Source organism: Canis lupus, chromosome 22, assembly GCF_048164855.1.
Source record: "Canis lupus baileyi chromosome 22, mCanLup2.hap1, whole genome shotgun sequence".
Taxonomy (NCBI): Eukaryota; Metazoa; Chordata; class Mammalia; order Carnivora; family Canidae; genus Canis; species Canis lupus.
In genome coordinates, this window is record NC_132859.1 from 20,741,572 (window position 1) to 20,765,811 (window position 24,240).

At 46.4% G+C, this 24,240-nt stretch overlaps 1 protein-coding gene across 5 annotated transcripts in view; it reads right to left on the reverse strand.

Annotated features, from left to right (window-relative positions):
* The window catches only part of EPHB1 (EPH receptor B1), a 473,975-nt gene that overhangs the window by 91,632 nt on the left and 358,103 nt on the right, over nt 1–24,240 (reverse strand). For all 5 annotated transcript variants that reach the window (XM_072792651.1, XM_072792650.1, XM_072792649.1 and 2 more), the window contains one exon: nt 1,342–1,466. In XM_072792651.1, coding sequence (XP_072648752.1) covers nt 1,342–1,466 — 125 coding nt within the window. The remainder of the gene's footprint in view (nt 1–1,341; nt 1,467–24,240) is intronic.

The window sequence follows — 24,240 nt, forward strand, 5'->3', positions numbered from 1 at the left end:
TTTTTAATGGAACAGCTGAATGATCCTCTAAAAATGTAAGTCAGATTTTGTCTCTCCTCTGCTCCTAACCCTGCTACAGATCCTCGTCTCACTCAGTGGGAAAGCTGCAGTTCTAAGGTCCAGCATGATCACCTCTCCTGGTTACCTCTCTCACCTTCTACTACTTTCCCATTGCTTGTACCCCTCCGGTCATGCTGGTCTTTTTCCGGCTCCTAGAGTCACCAGTCATGACCTTGCCTCCGGGCCTTTGCACAGGCAGTTGCCTCTCTCTCCCCTGCTTCACAATAACCTCACTTCTTTCAAGTCTTTACTTGGAACCTGCCTACTCCAAGAGGCTTACCTTTACCATTCTACTTAATTCTGCGACCTGCTCCTCGCCCAAACCTGACCCTCCTGATCCCATTTACCATGCTCTGCTTTTTCTGTTTCCCTTTGCATTATTCATTTTCTAACATACTATATGACCTCCCTATTTATTATGTTCTTTTTCTGTCTCCTTCTGTTAGAAAGTAAGGCCCATGAGGGCAGGAATCTTTGTGTAGATCATTAATATATCCTAGACTAGTACCTGCCAAATAGCAGGCACTCAATAAATACTTGCTGAACAAATCAATGAATCTGGTGTTTTTACAAAAAATGTGTTGGGTCAGTATTTTCCTGGGATTTTGTAAATGCTATAGTTTAACATGTGCTTCCCCCACAGAGACCAAGGAAATCAACCCCACAGGGCACCTTCTCCCTTCTCTTGGCAGCAAGTGCCCTGCTGCCGGCCCCAGGAACAGTTGCTAAAGAACAGTCCGTAGATAATATACAAATTTCTATTTCTCTTAATTTCCATCTCATCCTTTAAAATTTCCATTTACATGTTTTTAAGCTCAACAAATAGATTAGTGCAGTAGTACTAGCATATGATTTATAAATAAACTTATAGTGGAAGAATAGGATCAAAAACTTTGGAAAACACTGGTCCATGAAACCACAAAATCTTTGGAAAGTTCAGGGGACACCTGGCAGTTTTGTGGCATCTACATTAGTGTAGCAAACACACGACTGGGAAAATAGGATCAGTTTTGCCTATAGCAGCGCACTGAGCTGTTGGGACAGCAGGGTGGTAGTTTGGAAGAGTCTCTTCTGAGTTGGTACAAAAAGTCTCTGGACTTCGGGGACTTTTGCCAATGAAGACCCAACAAACTCTCCCAAGGAGCTCCTGACCTCCATGGGCAGATCCTTCCCTACCTCAGAACTTCCTCCAGCCTTTCCACTTGTGCCCTCAGCTGGCCTCCCTCCACTGAACAGTAGCTGGCCCTGTGTCTTGGAAGCCTGAAGGCAGAGCTGACTCACCTTCTCATAGTACCGGATCTCATAGTCCAGGATGATGCCGTTGGGCTGCTCTGGCTGTGGCCATGACAAGGTGATGCTTCTCATTGTGGCACTGACTTGGTGCATAATGGGAACAGTGGAAGGGGCTGTGGAGAGAAGAAAAGACAGGGCTGGTGAACAGACCTTTGATTATATGACACATGTCATCTTTCAGAGATAAATGAGAGAAGTGTCTCTGGTTTTGAACCTACCCTTTCTTTCTCACTAGCTGAGCTGCTGTGCAGAACTTCCTGTGGGTTTTGCATAATGAATGGAGTTCAAACACCAAAGGAGAGAAAAGGTGATAATTTAGGACAGGGGAACACGAATGAGGGCAGGGCTGGAATGGACTCAGTGTTTTCTGGGCATGGACAGGTGGAGAAAGGCGTGGCCAAAAAGAGATGGTTGGAGGAATCCCATGAAAACAGTGTGGCCATTTAGGGAGGGTGTGACAACCAGGGCAAGTCTAGGCTTCCAGGACAGTGGGACAGGAGGGACAATGGAATGTTTTTGAACAGAAGGTGGTGAAGGAATCTCAGTCTTGCATTAATGGGCAAAGCCGGTAGAGAAGAGAACCGGGAGACGGGGATGCCAGTGAGAGAGTAGAACTGGTCACTGCAGAATTACTGCAATAGAAAGGAACGTTCTAGCAAACATCTCTCCTGAAACTGCATGTAAGATTTTTCTGCACTTCAAGAGAAAGGGAGGAGGCATCTCTCAAAAAGACATGAACACAGACCAACAACCGAGTTCATTCAGACTTCTGTCAGAGTTTTCCAAATGAGGACATTTGCAATAAAGGGCTCACAAATATAAATGAAGAAATGATACACAAACCAAACATTTGGAAACAGGATAATAATTCCAAAATCTGTGAAGTGATTCCAAAATCTCTGTTTGGAAATAATATTATTTATTTCCCAATTCAATGCTTTTCACACGGTGTAAGTAAAATGAAAACAGTCTGGAAATAACAAATGAGGGTTGTCTTTCTAGGGGAAGAGGCGGGTAATGGATGAGGCTTCAGTCTGCGCTCTGCTCAGGGGCTGTTCAGTTTAGTCCTGGCACTTCTGTAGCTATGAAGGTCGTTTCCTCACATGAACTCCACTTTACACGGGTTTCTCTGGGGACTGTGGCAGAGTGACATTTACTATCCTCACTTTAAGTTAACGGGTCCCCCTCCAGAGCATGGCTATGGGTCTGGGTGTGGGGGTCGATGGGCTCTCTGCTCTCCACTCACTGGGCTTTCAGTGAGCACCGCCTACGCCTACATGCGGGCCCTTAGGCTGGGCGGGGGTGGGGGGCAGTGGGGGAGGGAAGCAGAGCACTTGTGGGGAAGATGCCCACAGTCCCCGGAGCCACAGGATAGCACACAGTGTTAGGAGGGCTTAGAATCAGAGAGTCCACCCAGGACCCCGCACAGTTCCCATTAGGGACCTTGGGGTGGCCCTGAAAATGTGCCTCTCAGAGCTCCCCCGACCCCGGGAGCATAGCTGACTCAGGGCCCTGGGCTGCTGCACTCAGAAACAGAGCGTCTCCCACAGGCTGCTTCCAGCCAACGACTGAGAGCAGTAAGGATGCTCTGAAAGGCCCATTCCTGACTCTTCTGCTGGGCGGCTTTTGCCCAAAGACTTCCCATTAGACTCACCAATGCTTCTTTGTTCAGCACGGCAGCCTAAGAGTCTTCCCATCCAATCCTCCTTCCTGCCCTCTCTCCTTCATTGTGATCTGATGGCTCTCTGAGCTTCCCCTGGCCTCCCCTTCCATTTCCCCAGTCTCTGGCACCTCTAATCCCATCCTGGAGTTTGCTTCAGGGAGGATCTGATTTAATGTAGTCCTGAATTCCCCTATCAAGTATTCTCTGCTGGGCCCTGCTGTGTCCCCAGGGACGGGATGCTCACTGCCTCTAGGAGCTGTGGCTTCATACTTGGGTAGCTCTCACCAATTTGCATGTCTTCCTACCCTTATCTGAAATTTGTCTTCTTCTCAGTTCCACTGACTAAAGTAATAGAGAATGTTCCTTCTTCCACAGAATGGCTTGTCAAATAGCTAAAGAAACTAGTTAGGTCTCCCCTGAGTTTTTCCTGTTGAAAAGAATGGCCAGATGCTATGAGCAATTATCCCATGACATGCTGCCACCTGAGGTGGCTCTTTTCCCAATGGGGCTCATGTTGTCTCTTTAGGCATGTGGCCCAGAGGTAAATCCAATTCTCCCACTGCTGTTGAAGCAGCAAAGATTGGGGTAAAACTAATATCTCCCATGATTTGTGTGCTATACTTTATTAATGTGACCATTAGCCTTTTTTGCATCAAAAACACATCCCTGACATTCAATTCTGAAATCACCTTCAAATATAGCCCCTAGGGTTTTCTCCTGGTGTGCTCCTCCTCTTCTGTTGGTAGAGTTTGCTTGCCTTGGCTACAGGGATTTACATGTATGTTTTTGCCTTTATGGTGTAGCATTGGGCCTATTAATCTGGTAAACTGAAATAATATTTGATCCTGATTCAACCATCAAATGCAACTTCTCTTCCTCCTCCTTCTTCCTTAGCATCACGATCCAGGTCCATTAATTAATTGATCAAACAAATGTTCACTGAGCACCTGCCACATGCCAGTCACCATTCTGGGTTTTAGAGATTCCACAGTGAATGAAACACAGTGTCCTGCCCTCATGGAGTTTATTTTCTAGTGGGGGGATTCAGAGGCCAAATGTAATCAGTCAATCAGAAGTTACATTAAAATATTAAGTAAAACAGAAACAAATGGAGCAGAGGAGAAGGGACAGAGAAGGCCAGAGTGCAGGGGCTGGCTGGGAGAAGGCTATAGTTCTAAATCACTGGGTTAGCAAGGCCTTGCCCAAGAAGTGGATGCAGAAGCATGGGGTGTAAGGAGGGGAGGAAGCCATGTGGACACCTGGGAGAAGAGCATTTGAGAGGGAAAGGCCAGGGCAACAGTTCTAACCTGGGAGCAGTCTGGTGTTCCAGACGAGCAGCAAAGAGATACAGGAACTGGAGCAGAGATGAGGTCACAGGCAGACTTCCACCCTGAGTGACATGGAGAGCCACGGGAGGGTGATGAGCAGAGGAGTGACATAATCTGACTTGCACGTTAACAACATCACCCTCTGCTGCACTGCAAATAGAGTGCAGGACCCATGCCAAAGTGGAAAGCTCTATCTTAACACTCTTGTGATGATCCAGCTGCGAGACTGTGGCTACTTGGACTAGGTTTGGAGTGGTGGAGGTGGTGAGAATGGGGGTGGTCGGATTCTGAATAGATTGAGCACATCTCACCGGATGTGGGATGGGGAAGAAACACAAGAGCCCAGATGACATCAAGGCTTTTGGCCTGAGCAACTGGAAGAGTGGGGCTGCCATGAACTGAGATGCCTCAAGAAATAGTAGAGCGGTCTGAGAAGGCAAACATGTGTATGAGAGGTCCAGACTGGAGACATCAGTTTAGAGCCATCAGTATTTCAAAGATAAGGGGAGCTGCAGAACAGATAGAGATCCTCGAGGGAATGAGAAGAGAATATTTGGTCTAAGACTCCGGGGATGAGGAGAAACAGCCAAATGGCAGGAGAAGGCAAGGCCAATGAGATGGTAGGAAGCAGGGGAGTGTGATTACCTAGAAGTCAAGAGGCAATGAGTGTCCCCAGGAGGAGAGAATGTGTGAAACGCTGCTGCTAAATTATGTAAAAGGAAACCAGGAACTGAACTCAGAGTTAGCAAAAGGCTGAATGGTTAAGCGGGGATGGCTCATGGCTGGCATTCCTGACCTCATGTGCACTGTGCAGAGCCAGGGAGAGGAGGAAGGTCAGGCAGTTTCTGGAGTCAGGCCAGATCACGAGGGGATCCTGGTGGGCCCACCAACACAGGCAATCCGGGGAAGCCTACTTCCCCCACCCCTGCCACACTTGCTGCCCAGCTTGCTCCATGCTGCCCTCCAGCCTATAGGGAAACATGATTTACAGGTTGCCAACCATGTCAATGCTATATAGGTTTACATGATCCTCCTTTGCCTCGAATGCTAAAGCACCATGGATTAAAAATTGGAAAGATCAACCCTAACGGTCTGAGGATTTTGGTGGACTTGGTTATTTTCTTTGCCTCTAATCCTTGGAAAGCCATCGTTCAAGACTCAACATATTTGACAAACATTGTGCCAGGCCCCTGCTCTAATCACAGAGGACAGAAGAATGAGTGAAAAAAAGCCACAGCCTTGCCCTGAAGATCTCTGGCATCCAGTTGAGGTTACACGATGAAGAGTCAATCACAGAGCACGGTGATCCAGAAGCAATCCAGAGCCAAATCCGAGAGAAACACCCCAGTTACACAGATGGCAAAGACCCTCCAGCAACCAATCAGTACGTGAATCTGGAGGGAAGCTGCCAGAGGGTAATGGTCACCACTTGCCCACACTGCTCAGATTTGTGGTGATGACAGATATTTACAGGCCCCCTTGAAGGCTGTTTATTCTCACACAGGTCACTCTAAATGTCTTGTTTTAATTGAGATGAGATTTAGCACATGGGAGAGAGTAAAAGAGTATTACTCTTGCTCCCCGAAAATCAAGGTTAACTTATATTTGGTGCTCTGACATTGGTGATCACCCAAGGTGACAATTTTTTTTTCTTTCTCCAAGTGCAAATGCCACCTCTAAATCTGGTGTTTTAAATGTTACGAAACCTTCCAACAAAACAGAAAATTAAAAATGAGCTCAGATATCCACACAAACACCACCTTCTAGCAAAACTAAGACAGATTAAAGAGGGATGGGAAGATTAATTCAATGCAGCAGCCCCCATAAACCCTGACTATGCTGGTTCAACAGTAAGTCCTGGCCAGTTGTCTTTTCTCCATACACTTGCATCCTCAATTCAAGGAATAGTTTCACCGAATGCTTGAAAGAATCTCTCCCTTGCAAGAAGGCTTTTGACTAAATTAAACATTCTACAGAGAGAAGAAAATGAAAATAAAGAGTTCACAAAATTATTAAAATTTAGCAAAGAAATAAATATGGGCGTTCCTTTAGAAAAAGTAAGAATAAAGAATTAACTTAGGGGCTATTTGGAAAAAAAGGTACTAAAGGTTCAAAAAGGATGTGTTTGTCCTAATGAGGAGATGCCCCAAAGCCCCAAATATAATCAAAATTGCTCCATATTCCTTCTTAGAAAAATAAAGAGGCTGGACTTGATAAGTTGGGATGTAAAAAAAAGAATGTGGAGGTAGTGCAGTGTCCTGTCAAGCATTGAGAAAGAATCCGCTGGGTTTGAAAAGAACCAGAACCCAGAGTGTCTGATAAGAGAGGCTACTGCTAATAATAAGAGGCCCTTTAAATGTGTAGAAGCAGCAAGAGACTTAACCTCCACTGGTCAAGGGGCTCAGGGATGGAAAAAATGCAAAGACAGGCTGAGTCAGTGAGTCAGTCTCTTTTTCACCAAGGAAGACTTTGGGGAGATCATACTCCCAAATTGCTTTTGAAGCAGGCGGATCCAAGATAGTATATCACACACAGCAGAGAAAGTGTACAGAATGTTCTCGCCTGAGCTGACAAACGAGATGTGGATAAATTGCCAGGACAGGATGGCCCCGGCTGCCAGTTATGAAAGAACTTACAGGTGAGACGGGGCAAACCTGGGCTCAAACTGATCATCGGTCACCACCACCCATGGCCTCAGGGCTGAGCCTGGCCAGACACCAGCCAGCCCTCCATCTGTAAGGACGGCTCCAAAGGAGATCACAGTGCTTGTGGTCTGGGAGGGTGGCGTGACTCTATCTCAGGAGTTAACCCCAAATCTGGAACCTTGAGTCTTCAAGTGTGGAAGCCTTGCTGCCAAATCTCAGGTTCACCTGGATCATGTATTTTATGTTTATGACATTCCTTGATCCTTTAATTTAGTTACCAACTCAGGCATATTCAAAGTTTTCCTCTTATTTTGTTTTCCTTATTTATTTATTTTAAAAGATTGTATTTATTTATTTGACAGAGAGAGAGAGAGAGAGAGAGAAAAGGGCGCAAGCAGGGGGAGTGGCAGGCAGAGGGACAGGGAGAAGCAGGCTCCCCGCTGAGCAGGGAGCCTGACTCAGGGATGGATCCCAGGACCCCAGGATCATGACCTGAGCCGAAGGCTGACACTGAACCAACTGAGCCACCCAGGTGCCCCTTGTTTTCCTTATTTAATAAGGGCATTCCACCCCCCCCCAACAATTAAGCATCTCAAATCCCAAAATATGAGAATGAGTTGATGCTTCTTTTCTAGGACAATTACTGAGTTCTAGCATGTTATCTTTGCTTATTAAAAATTGCCTCCTAATGTCTTAATTGATTTTTGTGTCAAAATAATTCTTTCAACAGCTTTAGCCATAATCCATCTGGGGATATAATAAATGATATAACAGTCTACTGTATTAAAATATTTTATTTAAGACATCAAAAGTACTTAACGTAGTTTGAAAAAAAATAATAGCAACACACAGACGTTCAAAATTAAGCTGATCTACTAGAGGAAAAGGCCTTGAGAGTTTATAAAAATATGAAAGTTGGATTTCAAGTTTTTGGCAGATTTCATCTAAAGGGAAAACAATGCTGCTCTGCAAGTAGAAATTGTGCCAGAGACAGCCTTGTTCTGAGGCCACCTCTCACCCACCTTAGAAGCTGGGGTGCAGGTCACAGCTGAGTCCCTCTCACCTTGGCTCAGGTGACAGCCCTAGTAAGTATCCTGGAAGATAAATGACCTCTCCACTTAGGGGGACTTTCACATGTAAGCTTTCCAAAGAGGTTCAGAAGAAGGCCCATCTGTACTCCTCATGATAACTCCTGCTGGGCGGGTGGGGGGAATATATACCCTGGCCCTTCCATGTGGTTCGGGGGAAGGGGAGGTCCTCACAGCGACCCCTCAGAGAGATGCTGCTGCCCCAGCCTGAACAGTGTGCCTCTGCGGCTTAGTAATCTCTTCTGCCTTTCTGGGCATTGCTTTTTCTAGGACAGATATCCATCAGTTGATGGACATTTGGGTTGTTTACACATTTTGGCTGTCATGAATAATGCTGCTAGGAACATTCATGTACAAGTTTTTGTGTGGACTTAGGTTTGCATTTTTCTTGGGCGTATATCTAATTGTAAAATTGTTAGATCATATGGTAATGCTAACCTCTTCTGTTCTTTCTAGAATAGCATTTCCCAGCCAAATTATTCTTGGACTAACCATCTGCAATCTGTAGACCACAGACCCCAGTTATGGGGAAAACAAGGCAGTGTGAGGAGTAGTCAGGATCCTAGGGCTCTACAGATGCTGTAGGGAGATGTGGTTCCTAGTCTGACATCTGCTTACTGTGTGACCTTGGACTGAGGTCACTTAACTTCTCTGGGCTTCAAATGCATCAACTGTAAAACAGGAGTATTAATCCTATGTTACATATTTTTCAAATGTTCTGTGCATGTGCCTGTAAGGCCCATGGCTCCTTCCACCTGAGTCTAGTCTGCCAGTCTCAGCAACCACCTCGTAGTCTCCTTCTGGGTCCACTACTCTTTATAAATCCAAAGCAATGCCTGGGCATAGTTCCTGATGTAAATGTGAAAAGCATGACCCAGTCATGGGCATTTATCAGATAAATATCTTTGAGGTGATAAATACACACGTCCACCCAGTCAAGATGGAAGGGATGGAGAAGAATGAGCTTGGAGAAGAGGAAGGTTAACAACAGGGTTCCCTAGAGGCTGGTGTGATAGATGCTCCAGAAGACAGATGATTTCCTGGGACATCTCAAGATGACTTAAAGTATTTCTGGGAAGTAATCTAGGATGTAAACAATAGGTTTCTTGTCCTTGAGGACAAGGAGACCTCGAGACCCTGAGGAGGGGATGAGCCATGGGCTGCCCATCTGATAGTGTGACTCAGGCCCAGGTGTCATGGATGCTTTTTTCACTCTGTCCCTGCCTTTCTCCTGGTCTTGTCACCTGTATCTCCTTACACCTAATATCCTTTCCCACCTCCATTGTACACTTCAGGGCCTCTTCACTTCAAATTACACTGTGGCTGGATTACTCCTCCAAAGCTAGAGTCACCCATATTCCTCTGATGCTCAAAAATCTTCAATTGGTGGGGCAGGGGGCGCCTGAGTGACTCAGTCATGTAAATGTGTGACTCATGATTTCAGTTCAGGACATGATCTCAGGGTCATGAGATCGAGCCCCTAGTCAGGCTCCACCCTCAGCAAGGAGTCTGCTTAAGATTCTCTCTCCTTGCCCCTCCCCCTCCTCACACTCACTCTCCTACTAAAATAAATCAATACATCTTTTTTTTTTTTTTTAAATCTTCAATGGCTTCCCAATGGAAAAAGTTCTAATGTCCCCTCCAACATTTAACAATGAGGCAGCTACTGGCCAGCCCAGGCTGCCCCCACATTGTCCCCTAGAGGAGCCTGTTGCTTTCTTCTAGCTGCTGCACACACCGTGTCCCAGCAGAGCCCGGCTTTGGGGATCTCCGACATGTCTCTTCACAGCCCAGCAGTCTTCAGAGGCACAGACCAGGCCACATGCTGCCCTGCCTTAGCCCTGCTTGACCACACCCTGCAGAGCACCCCTTCCTTCCTCCCCCCCAACTCAAAGCCCTTATTTTAGTAACTCTCACCGTCTGTAATTGCTACCTTGGGACGGTGCACTGTGGTCTAACTTTCCAGGTGCTCATGTCTGCTCTCCATCACTGGAATAATAAACTCTTTAGGGCATAAGTCATGTCTTTAGCCTCTTCCCACTGTGTTAGCACATAATAGATGTTCCATATAAGTTTGCCCTTACTGTAATGATTGCAGGCTCTTCTCTAATGACACTGGAAGTAAAAGGGTCAGCAAATCATGTACCGGGACCTAACATGGATGTCGCCCTCCAGGGGGAAAGAGGAGCCAAGGGTGTGGACAGCCTTCTGTGAAGCAGGTGGAGTGCAGCATTTGGGAGCCTGTACCGGGGGAGGAATACAGAGTGGGTCTGAATATAGCAGTTCTGGGGACTCAGGGCAGGAGTGCTTTTACATGGCACAGAGGCAGAAGCCAGGAGGCTGAGGCCATCCTCACCTCACTGGGAAGTTTCAGCTGAAATGCTAGTCTAACTTCAGTAGCTTTCTAGTTTTCCTTCTTTTTTAAGAGCTGTGGAATCCTTCCTCCCCAAAAAATTTTCCTTGAAGCATTAAAAGCGAAACAGAACAATTCAGGGCTGCTCTGGGTAAATCAGAAGCAGGAGTCCTAGAGCCCTGAAACTAGTCCATTTCCTATGTTCCCGGCCTAGACTCTGGAGGGCTCACAGGGAGATCCAAAAATTCTGGGCAGGCTCCAGAAGTCCCCTTGAGGCCTCAGATGAAACTATGGGGGCTCCTAAAAGGCATGGGTGATGAGATTGGGAATGAGGAGTTGGGGGCAGCAGGTTATCTTGTTCCTTACATGAAACATATTCTCAGGAAAAAACAAAAATCTAGATTTAAATGTCAGCTAAAGACTTCAGGCCCACCAGTACTGAAGACAAAGAAGAGCAGTTTGCACACAGATGAATTGTGCAAACGATGAATTGTGTTTCCTCTGACATTTCTATTCTAGGAGATAACTTTGTCGAGAAGGTATTGCTTAGATAACAGGTTCTCCCTCTGATGATGAAAACTCATTTCGTTGCACAAATATGCTTGAATTTTACATTAGGAAGCCTGACTCATTAAATATTTTTGGTGCAGTAACACTTCTGGCCAAAGTAGATTAAACAAATAAGCAATTAGTTTGGAGACTGGATATGAATACAAAAACAGAATTAATTATTTTCCTAATTGTTTTCTCCTATTTTGAACATTGGCTTCTTGGCTTTTGCTCTGGACTTGCCTTGAGATGACCCTGACACCCCCTTCCAATCTCCCTCTTTACCTTGGAGTCAACTAAGGACAAAGGACTGCTTTGTGGGGGTGGCATCATTTTAATCTGTTGTAGAATATTGCCTGAGTCTCACCATGGGCTCAATGAAGCGGGAGTGGGAGAGACAGTGAGGGCTTTAGGCTTGTGTGGTTGAGTCCGCCCTGTACCCCAGACAGATGCTTCCTTCTTGGGTCTATCCACGAAGGGCCTGGTTCCAAACCAAGGGCAAGGGTATGACAACTGGGGGTTATAGGTTGGGGGCTGCTCTGGGGATGTAGGTTTACACCTGAGGCTCTCATTTGTGATATTAACTCTGCGTGGAAGGGTTCTTCATTGGGATCGAATGACCCTGCTACTTCTCAAAATGTGATCCCAGTCCAGCATCAGCTGGGAACTGGCAAGAAATGCAGAATCTTGAGCCCTACTTTAGACTTATGGGATCAGAAACTCTGGGAGGTAGGGCTCAGCAATCTGTGTTTAAACAAGTCCTCCAGTTTTCCAGAGTGGCTGCACCAGTTCACATTCCCACCAACAGTGTATGAGGGTTCCCTTTTCTCCGCATCCTCTCCAACATTTGTTGTTTCCTGCCTTGTTAATTTTCCCCATTCTCACTGGTGTGAGGTGGTATCTCATTGTGGTTTTGATTTGTATTTCCCTGATGGCAAGTGATGCGGAGCATTTTCTCATATGCATGTTGGCCATGTCTATGTCTTCCTCTGTGAGATTTCTGTTCATGTCTTTTGCCCATTTCATGATTGGATTGTTTGTTTCTTTGGTGTTGAATTTAATAAGTTCTTTATAGATCTTGGAAACTAGCCCTTTATCTGATACGTCATTTGCAAATATCTTCTCCCATTCTGTAGGTTGTCTTTGAGTTTTGTTGACTGTATCCTTTGCTGTGCAAAAGCTTCTTATCTTGATGAAGTCCCAATAGTTCATTTTTGCTTTTGTTTCTTTTGCCTTCGTGGATGTATCTTGCAAGAAGTTACTATGGCCGAGTTCAAAAAGGGTGTTGCCTGTGTTCTTCTCTAGGATTTTGATGGAATCTTGTCTCACATTTAGATCTTTCATCCATTTTGAGTTTATCTTTGTGTATGGTGAAAGAGAGTGGTCTAGTTTCATTCTTCTGCATGTGGATGTCCAATTTTCCCAGCACCATTTATTGAAGAGACTGTCTTTCTTCCAATGGATAGTCTTTCCTCCTTTATCGAATATTAGTTGACCATAATGTTCAGGGTCCACTTCTGGATTCTCTATTCTGTTCCACTGATCTATGTGTCTGTTTTTGTGCCAGTACCACACTGTCTTGATGACCACAGCTTTGTAGTACAACCTGAAATCTGGCATTGTGATGCCCCCAGATATGGTTTTCTTTTTTAAAATTCCCCTGGCTATTCGGGGTCTTTTCTGATTCCACACAAATCTTAAAATAATTTGTTCTAACTCTCTGAAGAAAGTCCATGGTATTTTGATAGGGATTGCATTAAACGTGTATATTGCCCTGGGTAACATTGACATTTTCACAATATTAATTCTGCCAATCCATGAGCATGGAATGTTTTTCCATCTCTTTGTGTCTTCCTCAATTTCTTTCAGAAGTGGAGGTTCCTCAAACAGTTAAAAATATACCTGCCCTACGACCCAGCAATTGCACTGTTGGGGATTTACCCCAAAGATACAAATGCAATGAAATGCCGGGACACCTGCACCCCGATGTTTATAGCAGCAATGGCCACGATAGCCAAACTGTGGAAGGAGACTCGGTGTCCAACGAAAGATGAATGGATAAAGAAGATGTGGTTTATGTATACAATGGAATATTACTCAGCTATTAGAAATGACAAATACCCACCATTTGCTTCAACGTGGATGGAACTGGAGGGTATTATGCTGAGTGAAGTAAGTCAGTCGGAGAAGGACAAACATTATATGTTCTCATTCATTTGGGGAATATAAATAATAGTGAAAGGGAATATAAGGGAAGGGAGAAGAAATGTGTGGGTAATATCAGAAAGGGAGACAGAACGTAAAGACTGCTAACTCTGGGAAACGAACTAGGGGTGGTAGAAGGGGAGGAGGGCGGGGGGTGGGAGTGAATGGGTGACGGGCACTGGGGGTTATGTTAGTAAATTGAACACCACTAAAAAATAAATTTAAAAAAAATAAAAAAATAAATAAATAAATCTTTAAAAAAAATAAAAAAAATAAAAAAAATAAAAAAATAAACAAGTCCTCCAGGGCAGCCCGGGTGGCTCAGCGGTTTAGCGCCGCCTTCAGCCCAGACCCGGGATTGAGTCCCACGTCGGGCTCCCTGCATGGAGCCTGCTTCTCCTTCTGCCTGTGTCTCTGCTTCTCTCTCTCTCTCTCTCTTTGTGTGTGTGTGTGTGTGTGTGTCTCATGAATAAAATAAATAAAATAAAATCTTAAAAAAAAAAGAGAGAGACTTTTTAAACAAGCCCTCCAGGGTATCTAATACACACTCAAATTTGGGAACTATTTGTCTAGAGATCAGAATATAAAATTTTGAGAGGACATATGAGGTCACTCAGTTTTCTGCCAATTCTCACAATTTATGGATCTGAGCACTGAAGGCTAGATAGAGAGTGACTTCCCTAAGTCCTCAGCAGGTGAGAGCAGAGCCAGAAATGATGGCATTGCCCATCTCTCCCCTCCTCCTCCACTCAGGCCCCAGCACTGAGGATGCCCAGCACAGGGGAGGACAGCTCCTCAGGGAGATCGAGGGTCTCCAGAGAGGTGGAAGTGTGCAGAGGTCTGTGCCAGAGGAAGGAAGCATCTAGCTCGTGGGATCCTGGGGGCCCTCCTAGGTCATCCTGCTTGACTCTTCCCTGCTGGGGTAACCAGGAGGCGCACCAGGAAATGGCCCTTTATTGTGGAAAGAATGGCGAGTGCTATGGCCCTGTAGCAGTAGGAGGCTCTGAAGGGATATGAGGGGCATTTGTCAGGTGATGCCTTGTCCCAGGGCAAGGAGGCTGAGGACAGACCCATTAGCCGTGCCTCCTGCAGACCCGTTAGCCTTTCCCAATGTGAGACAAGCATGATGGCAGCTCCAGTTTGTTGAATGTTTGATCACAGAAGGCGGTTCACAGAAACCCTGACATTGACGAGGCCACGGGAGAGAGCAAAGGATACCCTGCAGCAGATTGTGTGCCCATCACAACTGGCTCTCACTCACACATGCCCAGTAGGGCGCCCCTCACATCTGGGCAACCTACTGCCACCACCCACAGACTGACAGTGCCACCACTGACACCGGGCAGGGTTGCTGTGCCTGCAGTCTCTGTGACTATCCTCTGTGATCCGGAGATGGAAGTCTCCCAGCTGTAGGACCCAGAGGTCCAGAACCCCTCATCCTGCAGGCAGGTTTCCACCCTTCAATGCCCAGCTGCGAGCCCCTCTCTGTATGCCACCATCCCCATAAAGGTATGGGTCTCCCTCCCCTGGACTATGACTGCTGGGGACACCTCTGCCCTGCAGCCCTCTAAAGTGTGGCAGTTTACAGCTTCATGCCCAGCATACCTCATGGTCGGGAAGTGGGCTATGTCCCTATTCCCAGTCACCACTTCCACACCATTGCTCACCATCTCCTACACCCTCTGTTAAAGTGTGTCTCAGCTGGGCTGCCAGTCTCCAAGCTTGAGATCACTGTGTTCTCCCTCCTACCACCAGTCCCGACTCACCGAACACTTGAGCTTTTGTCTTCTCCACGCCAGGATTTGCCCTTCGGTGGGTGACTCCCATGTCCCCCCAGAACAGTGTACTTTCTGTGCCCTGGCCCCACCACTCTTACGCACCTGCCCATTCTTGTGGCACACTTGGATTCAGCCTCACCTGCTCCATTTTCAAAGCTGCAAACTCAGGTCTTCTCCTTCCTCTCAGCAACCTCTGATGAGCCACCAGAACTTTGGTTGGCTCATCCGGCCCTCTCGGACTTGACTTCCACCCTAAGCATTATCTCTCTTCCTTATTTGCATCCCTCATTATCCACCCCAGTTCCATCTTTGCAATAACACAACTGGCAATACTCCTGAACCCTCCAGCATGAGTCTCCTTTATCTTTTCTGAGCACATAGCCAGCAAAACTCATCCCAAGAGAGATCCTTGATTAACTTCCTGTAGGGTCAGCCATGCAGTGCTGAGAAAGTCACATACCAGGGCAGATGGACAGCCTTGTAAACACATGATCATCAGCTTCCTAGGAGCCCTCAACGCTTTCTGGAAATGAGCGATTTCTCTGCTCAATCCCATCTCCCATTCTCTGCAATAGCACTGCCAAACTTGCCACGATCCTCAAACCTTTGACCCCAATACTTCTCCATTCACCCTCAGCTTATCTTCAGCCAAGCTTATCTCTCACATCGTGGAGAAAATGTCCAACTGCATAACTAGTGCTGGGCTTGGGAACTCAAATCTCCACAAATCACACATGTGCAGAACTGAGCCCCCCTCCCCTGGTCGTTGTCCCTGAGCACTTCTGGGAGCCCCTGGCATGTCTATGTATTTGCAATCCATGTGCTCAGTCTCCTGCTTTGTTTTCTCTGTTCTCCATGTCAGGTGCCTGCGAAACACCCCCTGGGAAAGCTGCTCACTTAGCCAAATTTCCAGTCCCCTTTCTGAGGACGTGTGGTCATGTTCAGTGCAACCCCCACAAGCCCTGAGTGCCCTCCCTTCCTGTAGAACTGTGGCACCTCATCACCGAGTCTCAAGGCTGCCTATTGTGCTCAAACTTCACCTGGTTCCTGCTGCAAAACAGCCTTCCTTGCCCTTGCTGTCCTTGTCCTGGGCCCTCACTCTCTTCTGTGAGGCATCGGATAAGCCAACAGACACCAGGAGGTCCTGTCCCTATCCAGCCCCCTGCGCACCCACCTCCTCACAAGCTTCCCTCCCCACATGCAAACCTGCGCCTACAAACAAATGCCAGCTGGCTGGTTTATGAGGCATCACAAAACCATGAACATTATGTAAAGCCAGTCAGGACATCTCAGAACAGAGGACACTGTGCTGACATACAGGGGTTAGTGGAAGAGTGAGACCTGGTCTTCTCCCTCAGGAGCTGTAAAGTCTATCAGGAGAAATATGGCCTATGCTCATGAAAAACTAATGCACATTCAAGAACTCACTGTGTCATCTTTATGACTAGTACAGTTCAAAGAAGGACAATACACATATCAGGATTTTCTATGGGGCAGATATGCTCACAGAGGGTCCTTGTTCCCCTGAGCTCTTCTGGATGGATAAAGCATTTGCTTTGTTCTGAAAGAAAAGAGAAAGGAAGGGAAGAGAAGGGAAGAGACAAGAAGAAAAGAAAGGAAAAGAAAAGGAAAAAAAAGAAAAGAGATGAGAAGAAAAGACGAGACAAGACAAAAGCACACACATTTTGAAATCCTAGGGCTCCATTCTTTCGCTGATGTCCTGCAGCCCAGGTCTCAGAAGGCAACTCATCCCAAGGCCTGAGGGGTGGCAAAAAGTCTCCCTTGAACTGGAAAATATTTGTGGTCTGCTGTTGCCTTTATTTACCCAGAACATTTAATGTGCCTTTTTTCTCCATCTTTCACATCCGCTTAGAGAAGATGTTAATTTTCTGAAATTAAACACTTAGCTTGATTACTGTTTTGTTAATTGCGGCATTCAAAAACCCCTGGTGCTCCTGCCTGTTTAACATGGCTGGTGCTGTGAAAATGATAGGCACGGAGTTGGCATGCCGGTGGACAGACAGCGCGTCGGAACGCCAGCCCAACCACCCCCGCAAGGCTTGCTCCGGCAGCTGGCTCCTGGCCTGAAGGGCAGGGGCAGCCTGGGTCACAGTGGGGTGTCTCCCACAGGGCCACGTTTAGGGGAGGACAGTGCCCCCAGGAAGTTCCACGTCTCAGCAACATCTGGAAGAGTGTAAGGGCTTAACTCCCATCGCAGCGCCCGCCCAAAGATGCTTGAGGAAGCAAGGGCCACAGCTCAAGCTGCACCATTTGCTGATGCCTGAGATGATTCTAAGAAAGACTGAGGCATTCATTCATACATCTACTTGATAATTTATTAATCCATTCAATAAACATTAATTGGCTTCTATTATTTCAGGCATCTAGCGAGACACTGGGGAACAATAGCCAATAAGATGAATACAGGGATGCTGTCCGGAAGATTATAGTTGGGGCTCACGGAGCTGACATTTGCTGGAGGAGTGGAGGGCAGGCACATCACCAGGACTCCTCCTCCCTCCCATCTCCTTTGCCAAGGCCACAGGGCGAATAGCAACTATCTCATAATCCAACTAGAAGTTCCCTCAGTGAGGTTCCCTCTATGAGGAGGGTTATTGCAATCTCATTTGGACTTGGAACAGGGTAAGAACTTGCTACAATCTCACTGCCAGCAGTCTGTCCCATTTTCATTTAACAAACTACAGACTTGGAGCGCCCAGCCCCAGGTAGAATAAAATGAGCAAATGAGCGCCCAGCCCCATGGGGCCCTCCAGTCATCCCAGCAGGGATGCAGGGCAGGGTGCTTCTCGGCTGTTCCCCAGAAGTTAGCATCACCAGACAGTGCTCAGGACCAGAAACTCAGAGAACCCCCACATGCAACCACTGCTCAGTACAGCGGGTGATATCTGTCCACGAGAAGTCCCAATAGGTCAGTCAGTGAGCAATGGAATCGCCCACTCAACACTCACCTTTCAGCAGCAGCCGCTACATACTGAAATGCTCTCTGTCAGGTACCTGTGGCTGCAGCTGAACTTTTGCAAAGAGGAGGCTGGCATCACAGTGGGTCGTGGACCAAGAGCTCCCCTGAAGGGCCCTCTGTGTTGCTGACCAGCTAGTTGTCTGCTCCCTTGTGCCTTGTCTGGGCCTCTGACCCCAGTCTCGGTGAGTGCCATGGACTAGAATGTGAGCTCCACAAAGCACAGATTGTCATCTCTGTTATTTGCACCCATGTTCCTGATGCTTAGAGCCGTGCATGACACCCAGAAAGCCTCAATAAATATTTGTTGAGAAAGTGAATGAGGACATCTGGGTGGCTTGGTGGTTGAGTGTCTGCCTTTGGCTCAGGCCGTGATCCCAGGGTACTGGGATTGAGTCCTGCATCGGATTCCCCACGGAGAACCTACTTCTCCCTCTGCCTATATCTCTGCCTCTCTCTCTGTGCCTCTCATGAATAAATAAATTTTAAATACCTAAAAAAAAAAAAAAAAAAGGAGAGAGAGAGAGAAAAAAAGTGAATGAATGGGAGCCCCTAGAAGCAGGAACCAATGAGTCAGCCTGTGGAAGGCAGTCACGAAGACTGTGTTGAATGAATGAATACATTTCCAAAGGTAAAGTGCTTAAATAAACCCCTTAGAGTACGAGTCTCACCATGCTCCTCTGAATGGATCAAGTCTGCTGGCATCATCCTAGGATCATTCCCAACCTTTTTCCTTTTAGGAGCCACAGAGAAGAAAGACACCCGGTCAGCCGGCTATCACCACACCCCAGCCAAACATTTATGTCCTAACTCATATGTAGGGATGAGAGGATCCTGGCAAGTATTTACCAAGGTTCCTGTGCCTAGCATGGTATGGTCCCTCCCTCACGAAGCTGGGTAGGTGAGAGAGTCTGATTTCCCATAGAGCTCACCGTCTCTTGGAGAGCCCCAAGACTGTCGAGGGGTGGAAGCCAAGGCTTTGATCAAGAGCTGCACTATCTGCTGACGCACTCAGTTCAACAGACAACACACCACTGTTTGCAAAAATGGCCTAGAACTCTCTGAGACCACTTAAATTTTCTTCTCATTGTCAGGGCTTAAGAAACAATAAAAACAACCTTTTTAGAATCAACAATGGGCTGAAAGCAATGAAATGCTCTGTGAAATTGAATTAAGAAAGGTGAAAATTTCGTTTACTTAAGGTTTCTAAACTTTTCTTTATTAATTTCAATGAAAGTTTTCTTTAAAGTCATTCCAGTCTTTTTAAAGTTCTGACTCAATCTTTTCTCTACTTTGGAGCAAATTTCGCCTACTAATTTCCAATGAGACCAGCCCCTAAAAATGAACTGGTTTCAGCATATGGATCTTAACACTCTAAATTTTTACAGGCAGCACTGTAATATTGTTTTAATATTTAATTTTGAGATTTACATAATATCTTTCCTCCAAAGAGCTCGATATATTGCAATATCATAAAATTCCTTTTCATATTCAAAGATTATTCTTTATGCATGCAAATACTATATTTAACCAAGGAATAATGCAAATTAGGTGATGTGTTCAGAGGAATTGGTGGGCTAGGTAATTCTTTTGTAGGAAAAGTAGCATCTCTGAGTGACTTTAATTGTCTAGGAGCCTCAAAAACACCTTTAAAATGGACAAACTATAGGGGCTTCTGACCATTAATGGAAGTAATGCAGTATCTTTTAAACAAAATTAAGTAATGGGTTGTGTCTGTAGGCTCAGTGAATGTGTTAATATTCCACATGCAATAGGCACAGTGGGCCACACATGGACCGTGCGTAATATAAATGTCAGATATAAATACTGCTGATGGCATCATAAAAGTAAGAGAGCAAGTGCTGCTCCTCTAAACACACGAGGAGGAAAGACAGATAAGGCTCCTCTGAGCGGCAGGATCAGCCTGGTTCAGGTACACAGGTTCTGGCACTATTGCCCTCATCAACTCCTTGGGACTTTGCTACTCACCCTTCGGGTGCCTCCTCCTCCCTCGAAGAATGCACAAACAGATACCAGTCATTTATCTGATGGGGATGACATCAGTTCCAAACAAAGAGATGGAGGGGCCTTGGAAGGAAACGGCCTCGGGAAAGAGTCCAGCAAACTGCTGTCTGGCCCAGAATGACGCTCATCCCCTCATCCACAGCATGGTTCGAAAAGTGACTTTCTTTCCCATCTCATTTGTTTGTTACAAGAGCGCTAGGGAGCAAGTGTTGTCACTCCTTTTTTACAGCTGAGAAAGGAGGGGTCATGGCAGTTCAGGTGAACTTGTCGGAGTCATGTGAAGAATAGAGAGGGTCCAACTGCAGGATCCCCTGCCACACCTCTACTGTACTGAGTCCAGGAGGTGAGAAAGATGGGGGCTCCTGGGTGGCTCAGTAAGTTAAGCATCTGCCTTTGGCTCAGGTCATGACCTCAGGGTCCTGGGATCCAGACCCGTGTCGGGTTCCCTGCTCGGCGGAGAGCCTGCTTCTCTCCCTTCTCCCTCTGCCCTCCCCCTGGCTGCTGTTCTCTCTTGCTGTCTCTCTCTCAAATAAATAAATAAATAATCTCAAAACAAACAAACAAACCCCAGGAGGTGAGAAAGGTGACTGCTCCATGGTGGAATATATCAGGCTAGGTCAACACAGCACACTTGCCATTCAGACTTGGGTAAATCAAATCAGCCCTCTGAATTGGAGGCTACAAACCACAGCCAATAGGTCAAACCCAGTATTGGATTTGTTTGGCTCCCAAGTACTTTAAAATGTTCTAATTGTCACCATTTTAAATCTTGGTTTTCAGTTTATAAGCTCTGGCAGTGCTAGGTACGGCACCGCTTGCTGGAGCCCTGAGCAGAGGCTGGCCCTGTTCTCTACAGTTCTCTGCAGTCCTCACCACTCCCTACTGCCTGACACTTTGCCCGGGTTTGCTCTTCTCCACTGCCTTGCCAGGCCTCCTGGGCCTTTGAGTTTGTTCTCTCTGGCTTAGATGGTCCCAAGTTCACTGACTCTTTTATTTTGCGGCAAGTTGATTTTTTAGATGTGCCCGTCTGATTTGTCTTATTTATTTTTTCCAAGATTTCCTCTGAGGTCCCCTTCCCCAACTCTGACATTCTGAATCTAGTTGGCAGAAAAAAGAAGTAAAGTTTGTCATTCACTTTAATTCTCTCTGACAGCCAGATGATCCGGCCATCAGTCTGAATCTGGGGCCAGGTGCCAGAGAGTGACTGCAGGAGTTAGTGGTGATAACAACCTCTCTGCAGATCACTTGGCCACTGGAACAAAGACAGTGCCACCTGATTCGGTCTATTTTAAACTCCAGGCAGCTGTATTCAGTGCAAGGCTGCATCCCTGAAGACCTCACGTAAACCTGAGCTTGCATAATTCATGACCAACTCTGACCGGAGATGATGGACATTTTTTTTGACAGCTGAAGTGGCCCAGCTATGTGGCAATAGCTTAGAGAGAGCTCACAACTTACCTGGCTCACCATAATGCGATTTTTGATCAGTCAGAGGATAAAATGGCCACAAATCTGAGTTTGAAACCTAGAAACAGCACTGCTGGCTGTGGGATGTTGAGCAGATTCTGAAAGCACTCTGATCCCGGTTTCTTCATCTGATCTACCTCAACTTTGTAAAGAACTTGGCATGGGTGTGGCATATTGGAGGTGCTCCAAATGGCAGTTCTCTGCCACTGCCTGTGGGCCAGGTGAGATCTAATTCTGCTGCTCTCCAAGTGATACAAGATCTTTGAGTAGTCATGACTATAGACATGACTGAGGCCATCACAGAAGGAGATAGAAGGAAGTCCTCTGTTTCTCAGGACCTAAGAGATCCTTCAGTATCCCCCCGGTGATGCTTGTCTCTGTGTGCTCTATGGGCCAGAAGATGCTTATAAAAATAAAGGAAAAGGAGAGAAAATGAGTGAAAATATCAGTGAGGGTGATAAAACATGAGAGATACCTAACTCTGGGAAACAAACAAAGGGTAGTGGAAAGGGAGGTGGGCGGGGGGGGGTTGGGGTGACTGGGTGATGGGCACTGAGGGGGGCACTTGGCGGGATGAGCACTGGGTTTTATGCTATATGTTGGCAAATTGAACTCCAATTAAAAAAAAAAAATAATAACCTCCTAAGATCTATTCTTAGATCCCAGCCCTTAGGGTCAAGAAAAGCCTCTTGGTAACTCCCTCTGATGGACTGATGCCAACCATAACTCTCTGTATTGGAGACCTCAATCAGCTAGGATGAGCTGCCTGCTTCCACTGGGATAGAGCATCAGTGTCATGTTTGGGCAGCCCCAAGAAGGAAGAGCATGACAATCCTGTGTCTACCGAACAGTAAAAACTACATGTGTAGCCATAGATGTGGTCAGTAGCTTCTGACCAAAGGAAAAACCAGCCCAGAGCAGCAAGCAGCCTCCCAGGACAGTCTGATATTCATGAGCATCGAGCTTCAGATCAAGTCAAAGACCACTTAGCAGCTGATTTATCCAAACCCTTCTCTCATGTGACTCTTACTGACACCCACTTGTCAAGCTCCAATTCACTTTGGGGACACTTTAGATCCCTCAACAAACATACACGTATCTCCATTTCTGTCCAGAGGCAGGAAAAAAAGCCTTTTGGGGTTCTTTGTCATAGAGAAAATTGTGGAAGGGTAACAGAGGCTGTACGGTAAGGTGCCCACTCAGCAGGATGGCACTGGCTGCCTCTGAAAATCTCTGTATGCTCAGAGGACTGCCAACCCTTTAGGACAGGCCATAGGAAGGCAGAAACAAAGGTGATGCCCTGCTGAACTTCTTCTAATCCTAGATTCTCAAACCCCCTTAAGCCTTTTCTTCCTTATCTGAAACAGGAACAACGCCCAAGTCATGGGTAACTATGAGGATCAAATTGGTCCACGTGCTCCAAAATTCTGTCAACTCAAGAACAAAACAAACAGAACAGACCCATAAGCATGAAGCATTAAGTTATAATAATAATTATTCACCTACTCTTCAATCAGGATCCATTCAATGGTCCCCACTTATTTCAGTTTGGGCAGTTCTGGACCTAGGATAGGCATTGGAACAGCACTTACCATGTGACTTAAGGATGGATTCTAGAACAACTCTGGGTCAAATTATTTACCTTCCACCTACCTCCTCATGACCCAGGCAGTAGAAAAGTGGTGGCAGAAGCCATACCATACCATAAGGTCAGGGTGAGGAGGCTGACCTGATGTTACCCAGACTGGAAGAGCTCGGGGGTCCCTGGAAAGGGGTTAGATGTGTCATGACTTACGGACTTACATGGGTCCGTCTACCTCTGCCTTTAATGGATTTGAGTGATATGGCTTTTATGATGACTGCTACTTAGTCTCTCTTTCATCTCTTATAAAATGTGTCACTTAGGGGTGCCTGGGTGGCTCTTGATTTCAGCTCAGGTCATGATCTCAGGGTCGTGAGATTGAACCTCACTTCGAGCTCACCTGGAGCCTACTTAAGATTCTCTTTCTCTCTCCCTCTCCCTCTCCCCATGCCCTCCCCCCAAAAACGTCACTTCCATTCATGTTTTTAAACTGTTCTTGCAGAGGTACAGGCCCAGGTGTTTATTTTGAAGGATCCCATCTTTTAAAAGAATTATCTGTTGGTTAAAAATAGTTTTCATTCACACGTAGATCTGTCAAAGCAGTGTAATAGCACCATGTCCTTCAGAGCTCCACAGCCCACAGCTTAGGACTCACGGGTCACCTTGTCATTTGTTTTGTCATACTCCATGCCCCCAAGAAGCATCCTTCCCTCATTGATTGTAAACCTTCCAACATCCAAATTCCAGGATGACCCAAAAGAAAACATAAATTGGAAGATGCCAATGGGGCTGGGACTCCAAAATCAGGGAAGGTTAAGAATAAAGGGGCAGCCAGAGGGGGAACAAATGGCAGGAGAAAGATAGTCTTGGAGGAGCAAGTGAGTGAGGATAACAACAAATATTTCTGATGCTGGCAATGCCTGGCCCCTTGCAGGAGCCCTGGTCCCTCGGCGCCTCTGCAGCCTGGGAAGGTGCAGATGGCAAGACAAGCAGATGGGCAGGTTCGGGAATAGCAGGGTAAGGATAGGGAGGGGCAGGAATCAAAGCAAACCGCTATAAGTGGCAGGTTTGTTCGCACATTCTTAGAGAGAGAGAGCAGACAGCCAAGCCCAGCATGACATGACAGCCTGGCAGGATTATTAGTCCCAGAAGCTGGGACACTAAAATATTTCAGCCAGTTTTCTGCCTTAAACTCTCCAAGGGAAACAATGCTAACAAAGGCTGCCC